This window comes from Poromitra crassiceps, assembly GCF_964638095.1.
Source record: "Poromitra crassiceps genome assembly, chromosome: 10".
Classification (NCBI taxonomy): Eukaryota; Metazoa; Chordata; class Actinopteri; order Beryciformes; family Melamphaidae; genus Poromitra; species Poromitra crassiceps.
The window spans coordinates 34,947,083-34,959,320 of NC_139631.1; the positions used below are offsets into that span (position 1 = coordinate 34,947,083).

A 12,238-nucleotide genomic window follows, 5' to 3' on the forward strand; every position below is an offset into this window, starting at 1 on the left:
ACAGGCCCCTCCTCCTTTAGGATTTATTGGAGACGAGGGAGAACTCAGGTAGCAGCAAAGCCAGCTGTCGGGTATCCCAAATAGGTCTCTCGTTGTGTGTTGTCTGTCTGTCTGTCTGTCTGTCTCTCTCTCTCTCTCTCTCTCTCTCTCTCTCTCTCTCTCTCAAAACCAGCAGGTTTTGCCTATGACAAGCCTACTTGCCTACTTGTCATAGGCTTCACAAAAGTCTCTTGAATTACAAGGGTCGACATTCGTCCTGCCTTGAGAGAGGTGAGTGAACCAAACATAATATAACACACATATTGTCAAGTCGTATGGATTGAGCTAGTTTTTTGTGTAAATCATGTAGACAGAACTAAATAAGCTGGTGATAGTGTTATGCTGGCTATGTGCAGCCAGCCATGTGTGCACTCTGCAGCCTCACTCAGCATTGCCCCACCTCTTCATCATGATATTGACAGGTAAAAAGAGAATAAAATAGTAATATAAAATACAATAAATCGATCAATAAACAAAGGGCATTGGTTCTAATTGGGTGTCCTACCCCCCACCCCCGACACTGCTCTGTGTGACGGGGTGAAAGCTAAATGTTTAGGTAGGCTAACTGTAATTTTTGTATTGTAATTTTTGACACTTAGCAGGGCTACTTCTCCTTCTCTGAAGGAATAAGTGTTTCTCTTTTAGATTCAGCCTGTTCAAACCTGTCAGATCCCCTGTCTGCTCTCACAGCGTGACCTTGAGAGCTGGACTTCTGAAAACTAATTTGCAGGCATGAATCTGCCAAGCTCACTCAAAACCACTCAAACAGCCTCCAGTCACTCTGCAAAGTCACACAGCTTCAGAACATCTGCACTTTCGCAACAGGTTAGCTTTGCATGTTTGTTTTCCCTCTCTCCAGATTGCTGACATCTGGAACACCAACATGAATGTCCAACATGTATGTTAATGTTTGAAATGTCGGCAGTCTGGAAATGCACTTTTGTCTGCTGATCTCTATAGGTGAGTGTCCCTTTAGTTCACCCTCCTCTGAATCAGAATAACCTTTATTGTCACAATATGCAAGATTATATATGAGGAATTTGTCTCAGTGTCAGTATGCAGCATAGCGTCATATGGTATTGTTTTACAGTATTGTGTTTCTGGGTCACTAGGTCTGAATGAAGATGAGTTCATACTGTAGTATATAAGGAAGTAACTCAACTTTCTCTTATATTCCTCACCTTTGATCTGTCTTTGTTAACTTGTAACCCTCATGTCTTTCTCCGATTTATGACTGGTGATGTGTGTTGTTTGACATGGTTTGACAGTGTATGGTGCTGTCAATCAAATCGTAACATACGGCCTGTTTAATACTCGCATATCTAAACACATATTTTTTGTATACCGGTATGTCATTAATCATTGTGATGGGCTACCTGCAAAAGGCCCCGCATGTGTATAACATGTACAAACAATTATTGCTTGTGCTCGTTGTTTTCCCTCCATATCTCTTGTTTCTGGTAAAAACACAACATGCAGCCAAAACATGCTTTTATGTCGCCTCATTAACCAGAGAGGCGGGCGATGTCACTTCCTCTTTCAGAGCAGCAGGGTACAGCTTGTGCCAGGAAGCAGCAGGGACAGCTTGTGCCAGGATGAGGAGAGGCGCCAGGGTAGCGCTGCTCCTGTCGCTTCTCTGCACAGCTGTAGATGGCAACAGTGAGTTGAAGTGTTGATGACAATATTATCTTTGGTTAATTAATATCAAGCTGTTGGCTATCAGAGTTGGGAGGCAATTCATGAATTAACTCATTTTGATTTGGTGGAAAATATATCTGAGATTGCACATAGTGTTATATCAATACTGAATAATCATAAAAATGTTAAAGGAACCTTTCGGGTGGCATTTGATGCAGAACATGTCAACGTAATACACACATTATGATTCAATGTATGTGATTTGTTTAACTGTCTTTTGTGATTCAGAATGTTTGAGTGATCATGTTTAGCAAGTCAAGCCAACCTCTCTTAGAAGTGGAAATTAATGGAATTTAAATTAAACAGACTCGCATTCTGTTTCCTTGAGAGTTGGGTGACATTCCAGTTCTAATTCAAACTGCTGGAATGGAATTGGAATCGACCGTCCATTCTCAATTCAATTCATGAATGGCCCCGCGACCCTGCTGTCTTATGATGCAGAGTAGGGGTGCACCGATCACGTTTTTTGCCACCGATCACCGATTGCCGATTGCCGATCGCCTATGGGAAATATCTGCCCAACCGATCATCGACCGATCATTGATTACCGATCACCGATCACCGATATATAAACTCCTCAAAAAAAGTTTGGAAACGTTATTTCGGTCGATTATTTCTCCCCTTTAATAATACAGGTAATTTAATAATACCATTGGTATTGTATTTTATATCGTTGGAAAGCCTGATTAGTGATTAGTGGCTTTTTTTTATAAAAAAAATAAAAATAAAATAATAATAATAATAATATAAAGAAATATCGGCAATCAGCAAGAAATATCGGCAATCAGCAAGAAATATCGGCAATCAGCCGATCGCATATTTGAGGTCAAAATCGGCCGATACAGATTGCGTGCCGATCGATCTGTGCACCCCTAATGCAGAGGTGTCCCTTTTTTCCTGCTGTTCGTGCTCAAATTGGGAAGGTGATGAGCTGCTTGTCGCATGTGTTGCCAGGCGGGTTGTCCCCGGGGAAACCAGTCCTCCTCAGCTGTAGGTCTCCTGAGAAGGAGACGTTCACCTGCTGGTGGGAGCCGGGGGGCGATGGGGGGCTGCCAACCACACACCGCCTCTACTACCAGAGAGAAGAGTCAGTCCACTTCATTTGAGAAATATCTCCATTAAAAAAAAAAAAAAAAAAACATTATCATCCAAACAGTATTGTCAGTGGAAGGTTGCAGATAGCAGAGTGGAAAAATAAATATCATCTCCCCCGTTCACACACTTGTTCTCAGTCAGCTGAGCACAAATCTGTGTTGCTGAGCAAGTTGCCCTACACTTCAACCACTTACCCTGTGTGAGCCACTCTCCGCCTGGCCTATAATAGGGCTTTTTATAGTCACTGCTTTGACCGATATATTTGATTTGATAAGGGTTTTTTGAGGGCAGATGCTGATACCGATAGTTTAGACTGAAATCACTGATATTTGATATTCAGTCATCTTTAAATTTGACTGTTTTTAACTTTTTATACCAAAAACTTACAAGGATTCAGCCATTGAAACTCTGGGATACATTAGGGCTTTAAAAAAAAAAGCAATTAATAAAATGTTCAAAGAAAATTCAAACAAATGATTAGAGACCGTGTAACTGAGGTCAGTAAAGGTTTTGATTCGTTGTTTTGTTTTGGTTCTTTGTGCAGCTCGGACAGAACGTACGAGTGTCCAGACTACCAGTCCGCAGGGAGGAACTCCTGCTTCTTCGACCGGAGCCGGACCTCTATCTGGGTCAACTACATCCTGACGGTGGAGGCCTCCAACGCCCTGGGCAACGCAACCTCTGACCCCCTGGAGGTGGACGTCATGTATATTTGTAAGCTGTTCCTAAAAAAAAAAAAGAACAAAAAAGATATGGATGAGTGATGAACATAGCAATCCTTGGAGTGGGCCACCAAATCATTTATTATTACGATCTTCATGGGGGGAAAAGTAGTTATTATTATTATGTCAGCATGCATTTCTCCATTGTTGAATGATACCGTTGTAATCAATTATTAACCTATTGCAGACATCCCCTCACTTAGTTTCTGATTTCTGTGTGGTGCTGATGGACAGCTCCTTTTAGCATTCAAATAAAAAGTGCTCTGAGAACATTGTGTTCCATTTGACCACAGAAATGTAGTTACTTAAGCCTGTGTACAATTCTGCTTTTTTCTCTCAACTAAATTAAAGATGTAGTGTAATTATGAATATTTTTCAAATTAACCATTTTGCCCAAGTTTCATCATTTTTTGCAAATATTTTCAGAGCAAAATCAGTGAAGGTCTAATATCGACTGATAATATTGATGCACAGATACTGTATTTCTGTCAGGCCCTGATGGATATCTGATAGAAGAAGGCAAGTCTGTGGGATAACATAATTCAATCTACTCAGATCAACAGTGTGATTTTGTGTATATGACAGTCAGGAGGAGGGACACACTTTAAACGACATACTGTGTTATCAGATCTCTGTGTATTAGTTTGAGAAATTTGAATCGGAACCAGTAGAACGTAGCAAAGCAGAAACTCTATTGATTCTGTTGATGATTGACACTGTGGATTTGAGGCACGTGCCGCCGTCTTCAGTTGAGTGGAGAGTGGAAAGATACTGTGTGATAAGAGAAAGAGATGGACATGGATATGAAAACCTGAACAGAATGAGGAGGAACTGGTTTGCTCCCTGTACAACTTGTCAACAGCCTCAGATCAAATTACACATGTTTGGTGTTGCATGTAGTGGAGCGTGTGGTTCACGTGACGCCTAATATTCATACATGTTGTGTTGTATTCCCAATGCATTTGGATCAGTGTCTTGAAATCTGTCACTTATTGATAGTGTTACGGCACGGCTTCGAATTAATAGGGATGCACCGATATGAACATTTTGGCCGATATGATAACTGATATTAACATTGCTGTTAATGGCCGATAACCGATATTTACAGATGTCGATATGATCTGTATAAAAACACATTTCTATGATAATGGGGCATTTTGTACATACTCAAAAACACATGTAAACACTGTGAATTTGAAAACGTAATGCATTTCTTTATTTCAAAAACATTTGGAAAAGCCCATAAGTAATAGATTTACCGCATTGGTTCCTCTCAATATGACCATTTTGGCCGATACCGATATTAACATTGCAACATCAGGCCGATGCCGATATATTAAAAAATGACTAACATCGGCCGATACAAATATTATTGCCGATATATCCTACATCCCTCATTTGCCCACTAGATGGCGCTCTGAGGCCCACCAATGGACCACGGCCAAGTGGTTGAGAAATACAAAAGCTTTCAGAGTGAAAGCTGCCAACCACACAAACTTGAAATGTGCATTGGTTTGCGCTGGAGTTAGCATTGATAACCATAGCTTAGCATGAGGGCAGGGTCTATAGTGTTGTGCATGTGTCTAGACTCTGGTGTAGAGAAACATGGTGCTGGGGACTGGGACAATTGTGATCAAAATAGTCAAATGCATATTCTCATTGAGAAATTTTTTGAGATGGTGTGTTATGGATGCACTCTACATAATGATCTTGTTTTGCCGTCTGTTCTCCACACAGTGCAGCCCAGAGCTCCTGAGAATGTGACATTGCTATTGGAGGAGAGAGAGGAAAGTCCACATCTCCTGGTCAGATGGGAGCCACCCCCTGATACCGACACCCAGTCCGGCTGGGTCACCCTCATCTACCAGATGAGAGTCAAACGAGAAAACGACGACCAGTGGGAGGCAAGTGAAATGCAAAAGACTGTCAAATTGTTGGAAGAGTTTTTAAATCATTACACACCAACCGTATCTACCAGACCACAATCAAATGGTATTTTACAAACCCAATCAAGTTTTTTAGACTCTTTGGCAGAGGTCTGAGTCGTCCGACCAAGTCAACTTTGCTGGAGTCTCAAGTCTTGAGGAATAAGTCTCAATTCAAGTCCCAAATTTAAATATAGATGACCAAGATTCATGTCTAAATGTAGAACTTTTCAATGCAATATATAAAAACTTGGTAATCGCATCATGATCAGTTTGATTTTTTTTGGTCTATAATCAGTTTAAATTTCAATGAATTCAATCACTCCATACAAATTCAGAAAACCCAATTTAAATTCAGTTGTCTGGTGGAACAAATTGAATCACTTTCAATCTAAGAACACAAACACAAGATCTTTTGTCAAACCTTTTGACACCTTTTCAAGTCAAGTCTCAAGCAATTAATATTGTGACTTGAGTCTGACTTGACTTATCTTGGAATACGTCATTATGATTCAGGTGAATGTTAGCTGAATGTTTTCTTGGCAGGAGTATACGTCAGGTAAACAGACACATTTCACGATGTTTAGCCTCCATCCTGGGGAGGTTTATCTGGTGCAGGTGCGCTGTAAACTAGATCATGGCTACTGGGGCGAGTGGAGCAACACCAGCTACAAGAACATTCCTAACTGTAAGCCTCTAACATTCTCTATACTCCATCGTTTGCTTTACAGTAAAGCTGCGGCTGTTAGTTTGTTCTAATTATGATTTTCTTTTCTCTATTTCTTTTAGATAATCAGAAGGTGAGACCCTTCTGGATTTTGGTTTCCATCTCCTCTGCATTTACACTTATTGCAGTGATGTGTATCTTTATCGTGAAGAGGAAATAGTATGTATCTCCTGGATAAAACAAATCTAACACTAATGTTATTAAAAGTCAAGACGGCAAGAAGGATCATCTGATTCAAGTCTCATTTTTCTCAGTGTGAAGCGGTGTCTTCTGCCCCCTGTTCCGGGTCCAAAGATAAGAGGATTTGACGCTCAACTTCTCAAGGTAACATTGTACATCATTTCCATATAAAAAAAATAAAAAAAGGTGTTTGCCTTGATAACAGTGGTGAGGTCATCCTGTATTTTTCCAGAATGGGCGCTCTGAAGGGCTGTGTATCAACGACCTGATCAACAACCAGGGCTTTCCTCCTAAGGTGGCCTGGAAGGACCAGATGGAGGAGTACCTGGTTGTGGTCGACACTGACGACGGCCCCCTGCCAGATTCTCACAAGACTCAAAAAAAGAGGCAAAACTCGATGATTCTCGCTGGCTTCCACCTGCACGAGCCCCATTGTAAAGATCCAATCTTTAGCCAAGAGGACAGAGATATGGCTGGGGAAAGAAAGGCGGGACAGGCTATTATTCTGAAAAGCGATAAACCTTCATCTGGGCAGCTTGGATCTAAAGTGGAACCAACCCAATCGCTTTCTCAGAAACAGCCCTGCCCAAGCATCAACTTTGCCAGTGAACACTACACAGAGGGAACGGCAGGGAGTCCATCTAACCAAGATGGCAAACCCAGTGTTGATGACTGCAGCGCTGGGACCACTGTCGGACCCGCAGACAGCGGCTACGTGGAGAACATGAGCAAGGTGGATGAGCGACAGGAGGACTACAGCAGGGTCAGTGGGGTGAACGGTGACAACGTCTTCCTCCAGAAAGAAACTATCCCGCTCCACACTTCCTGTAAAGAGAAACGTAACCTTGCGGACTGCACCAATCAGAGGTCGGGAAAGCCTCATGTGACTGTAGCCACCAAAGTGGGAGTGCGCACAGAACTCATGGATAGTGGATATGTATAAACTATACCTTCGCTGCCTATAATGTGATGTTTTGTTGTTTTATAAATGTGTTGTCCAAATGGGAATGGCAAATGGCCCTGATTTGTTGTTAGTGTGCATGATTTGTTAGTTCAGAGACTAGATAATAATTGTGTAGGCCTACTAGCAACAGTCTGTTGCTTTTGCCTAAGGCTATGGCAAATTCAGCTTGAGTTATGTGGAATGTAGAGAGTAAACTAAAGTGACCACACAGTTGGATTCATAGCTATCACACAGTGTTGGGGGTAGTAACTCATTACAAAAGTAACATATTACATGTATGTTACTTTTATCAGTAACTCAGTAATATAACTTATTACCAATAGGATGTAAGTAGTATTATACCAGTTACTTTGTCAAGTAACACAAGCTACAATTCATGTTACTTTTTTTTTAATCAAAGCACATATTTAAATAAAGATACAATCATTTTTTCCTAATCAAATTGTGTGTTTTATGCAAATAACCACTATAGATGAAAATAATGACAATAACAAAGGTAAAGGATAACATTTTTAATTTTTAATGATTTCCACTGACTTCAAAACGGTTGAAATTATCTTTCAGGATGCTTCCTTGGCAGTGATGTCATTCTTCTACTGCTGTTATTTTGGTGAAAGTAATGCAAAAGTAGTGTAATATGAGGTGCTCTACACAGACAGTAATATTATAAATTAACTTATTACTTTCAAATGAAAGTAGTAATATGTAGTATATTACATTTTGAAAGTAACTTGCCCAACACTAAACACCCATCACGATTATGTCAGCATTGTCAAATATGGGAATGAGTGGAGCATGTAATTTTTCCACTGTCATTGGAATAGCCTACTCTCATGAACGAAAGAGAGGGAAGGGGTGGACAGACTAGTAGTATGCTAGTCCATTGAAATAAACTAAGCTGATCAAAAGATTATTAGTGTTATTATTATTACTAGTATTATTATTATTACCTGTATTACTACTACTACAGTATTATTAGTTGTGTGGGGGTAAATAACTCCAACACAGTAGGTGGCGGTAATGCACCAACGCTGGTTGTCACCCGCATATAAACCGCAACAAGAAAACGAGGAACAAGAAGAACAGACAGCACAACAACAGTCAGCAATCATCTGCGTTTTTCTCGTCAAATATCTCGTCTACTTCAGTGGAAATGTCTACAGTCCAGAGTTTGAGGACGTTCGTCAACGAGCGACTAACTGCGGCAGCTGAGGAAATATTAGGAGTGTTTGTGAAAACAATAGTAGAGTACGAGGAAGAGATCGACCGTCAGCGCAGGCTGCTGGATGTCGTTTTGAGGCCTGAGATAAAGCTACACAGAACAGGTTGGTCAAATCAGTGAAAACGCAAAACGGGAATCTACTGTATCACATTTCTGTCACGTCCCTTTTTAAAAGCAGTCCGATTGCAATCAGCTGAACTCAGAGATCATCATTACAATCGTTACAATCAGCAGCACTCTGATCAAGCTCCCCCTACTCAAACAAAGAGGGCGTTGATTCAATTTCCTCAATCCCTTCAACATTCTTCTGCTTTTAAAGAAAGCTTGTATCTCTGTATGACTTGTTTTATTCAATGCCTTTTCAATCCCATTGCTTTCTGTTATATCATTATATTATAACTTTTTTTTTTTAAAGAAAAGCTTTGATCTCGTATGATATTATTTACGTTTTATTCTAGGTTTTTCCATTTGATTGCTTTATATTATTGTTTATTAATTTGTATTTTATCCTTTTTGTGAAACACCTGGTAACTTTATTAAGAAAAGTGCTATATTAATAGTTTGTTATTATTGCTATTATTGCAAGAACCACAATGGCTTGTATTTGTTTGATCAAGTGTTCTTTCCTTTCTCCTAGCCCCTTCAGACACCCCACAGCCATCTGCCATTAAGGAGGAGGTTCTCCTGGACCAGCAGCACTGTAACCAGCAGAGGAACTTCAGTCTGGCTCAAGAGGACCCAGAACCTCCACACATTAAAGAGGAACAGGAGGAACTCTGCACCAGTCAGGGGGGAGAGCAGCCTTTACTGTGGGAGGAGGCTGACATCTTTAAGTTGACTCCTGCTTGTGATGGAAGTGGCCACAGTGAACATCAGTCTCTGCATTCAGATCCTTACCAAACTCAGAGTGTGGCAGAGAAAGAGCCTCTAGTCATCATCTCATCTGAATCTGGCAGAGAGGGCTCTGCCGTATCAGAACCAGACAGCGAGCGCCAGCTCCTCTCTCACAACGGTCATGTAGCTGAGAGCCAAGCTTACCAAACATCCAGCGGTGGGAACGCAGGATCAACTTGGAGCACTGAGCCAAATCCAAACAAGAAACTGTACAAGTGTGGCAGTTGTAGTAAAGAGTTTATTTACTTGTCAAAGTTACAAACTCACATGAGATCCCACACTGGTGAAATGCCGTTCAGATGTGACATTTGTGGGAAAACATCCAACCAGAAGTCTGACTTGAAGAAACACATGAGAACTCACACTGGTGAAAAGCCGTACAGATGCAGGTTTTGTGGAAAAGGATTCAACTGCCAATCGAACCGCAACCAGCATGTTAGAATCCACACAGGTGAGAAGCCGTACACTTGCAACACCTGCGGGAAAAGATTCACCCGTTCTCAGCATTTGAAAAAGCACGTGAGAGTTCACACAGGTGAATTCACACCGTACAGCTGTGTCCACTGCGGGAAGAGATTCAGCTGGGGTGAGGATTTCATAACGCACATGAGTTCACACAGGTGAATTCACACCGTACAGCTGTGTCCACTGCGGGAAGAGATTCAGCTGGGGTGAGGATTTCATAACGCACATGAGTTCACACAGGTGAGAAACCGGTACAGCGGTGTCCACTGCGGGAAGGAGTTGGGCAACGGCTCATCTCTCAGAGCGTCTTCCCCCCCAGTGCATAAAGGGGAGAGACCTTATAAATGTCTTTTGTGCGGGGAAGTTTTTGCTGCCAACTACTTAACTTTGAAAAATCACACCAGAACGCACACAGAGGAAAACTCGTGCAAGTGCAGCTTCTGTGGAGAAGGGTTCAGCCGCAGCTCAAACCTGAGGAGGCACACGACTGTCCGTACTGGAGTTGAGTACCAGGGCTCCGGAAGTGTCAGAAATACTCGAAAAGATGTAAACAAGAAGAACCAAGAGAATCCCCACAGAGAACACTGTAACTACCAGGGCACCCCCCCCCCCCCCCCCCCCAAAAAAAAAACAAATCTTGGTGGACATGGAACAAATGCGCAACTGTAGTTTATCACGCCTACAATAAAATTTGGATCTTCATCAATGGCTTCTTCATCTGTATCACCTAAGTGTACACACACTTTCATTGCAACCAAACACTTCACCATCTGATTTCACCAGTCGGGTTTCCCTCTCTGCTGGATGAAGTTGTGCTAATCAGTGGAATCGGCTGCTGGAGTGTTGAGCTGGAATGACAACCTGCATTACTGTCAATTCATAACGCCGCACGATTGAAAACCACCGAGCTATAGACCGAAGAACAGTTTTGGAAAAAATGATTATGTGTGATAAATCATGTTGAGGTTTTTACTGTGTTTTCAAAATAAACGCTCTGCAGAGCGGTTGACAATCGGGGACTCGGTTGCCATGTTAGACTGGAAATAACCATTTGACACATTATTACTGTGTCTGCTACTGTTACTTTACATCCTTGATTACAAATGCAAAAAAATGGTTTTTAACAATCTCAAAATGTTCACACTGAAAACATGGACTTCCTGAAAACCGCATCTGACACTGTAGATTGGCTGAACTTTATTAAAGTGGCTGCATTGCCATCGATATACTGAGGAGTTTGGTGTCTTTTCAAAAATGTAATAAAAATGTCAAAATAGAGAGAGACAAGAAATCAAATGAGAAATATATTTAGTATCAAATCAGCAGGACTTCTGTTAGCGCTCTGATCTGATCAAGGTCCCCCTACTCAAACAAAGAGGGCTTTGATTCCATGTCTGATAGCAGGAGCCAGAGCAGGTTGTATTTGTTTGATCAAGTGTTCTTTCCTTTCTCCTCCCCCCTTCAGACCCCCCACAGCCACCTGACATTCAGGAGGAGGTTCTCCTTGACCAGCAGCACTGTAACCAGCAGAGGAACTTCAGTCTGGGTCAAGAGGACCCAGAACCTCCACAGATTAAAGAGGAACAGGAGGAACTCTGCACCAGTCAGGAGGGAGAGCAGCCTTTACTGTGGGAGGAGGCCGATATCTTTAAGTTGACTCCTGCTTATGATGGAAGTGACCACAGTGCACATCAGTCTCTGCATTCAGATCCTTACCAAACTCCGAGTGTAGCAGAGAGAGAGCCTCTAGTCAACATCTCATCCGAATCTGACCGAGAGGTCTTTTCAATATCAGAAGCAGACAGTGACCACCAGCTCCTCTCTCACAACTATCATGTAGCCGAGAGCCAAGCTTACCACACGTCCAGCGGTGAGAACGCAGGATCAACTTGGAGCGCTGAGCCGAAAGCGAACAAGAAGCTGTACAAGTGCGGCAGTTGTAGTAAAGAGTTTCCTTTCATGTCGCAGTTAAAGATTCACATGAGAACTCACACTGGTGAAAAGCCGTACAGGTGCAGATTTTGCGGGAAAGGATTCACCTGTCACTCCAACTGCGACCAGCATGTTAGGACGCACACGGGCGAGAAGCCGTACGCTTGCAAAACCTGTGGGAAAAGCTTCAGCCGTTCTCATCATTTGAAAAGGCACATGAGAATTCACACGGGCGAGAAACCTTACAGCTGTGTCCACTGCGGGAAGAGGTTCAGCTGGAGTGAGGATTTGAAAAAGCACCTGAGTTCACACAGGTGAGAAACCGTACGGCTGTGTGTACTGTACTGCGGGAAGGAGTTTTTGGCGATCCAGCTC

At 42.1% G+C, this 12,238-nt stretch overlaps 2 protein-coding genes across 2 annotated transcripts; both read left to right on the forward strand.

Annotated features, from left to right (window-relative positions):
• Window positions 1–135: 135 nt before the first annotated feature.
• Window positions 136–7,745, forward strand: LOC310784409 (prolactin receptor-like). Its single transcript, XM_083645410.1, has 10 exons — window positions 136–270; window positions 899–999; window positions 1,583–1,698; window positions 2,692–2,824; window positions 3,377–3,546; window positions 5,292–5,458; window positions 6,026–6,167; window positions 6,269–6,365; window positions 6,461–6,530; window positions 6,619–7,745. The coding sequence occupies exons 3-10, from the start codon at window positions 1,635–1,637 to the stop codon at window positions 7,327–7,329; spliced, it is 1,554 nt and encodes a 517-aa protein (XP_083501536.1). The 5' UTR covers window positions 136–270; window positions 899–999; window positions 1,583–1,634; the 3' UTR covers window positions 7,330–7,745.
• A 748-nt stretch (window positions 7,746–8,493) lies between these two features.
• On the forward strand, window positions 8,494–12,181 carry LOC310784410 (uncharacterized protein; the record flags this gene model as incomplete). Its single annotated transcript, XM_083645411.1, has 3 exons — window positions 8,494–8,675; window positions 9,210–9,917; window positions 11,397–12,181. Exons 1-3 carry the CDS (start codon window positions 8,504–8,506, stop codon window positions 12,179–12,181), a joined length of 1,665 nt encoding a protein of 554 aa, XP_083501537.1. The 5' UTR covers window positions 8,494–8,503.
• Window positions 12,182–12,238: the final 57 nt, after the last annotated feature.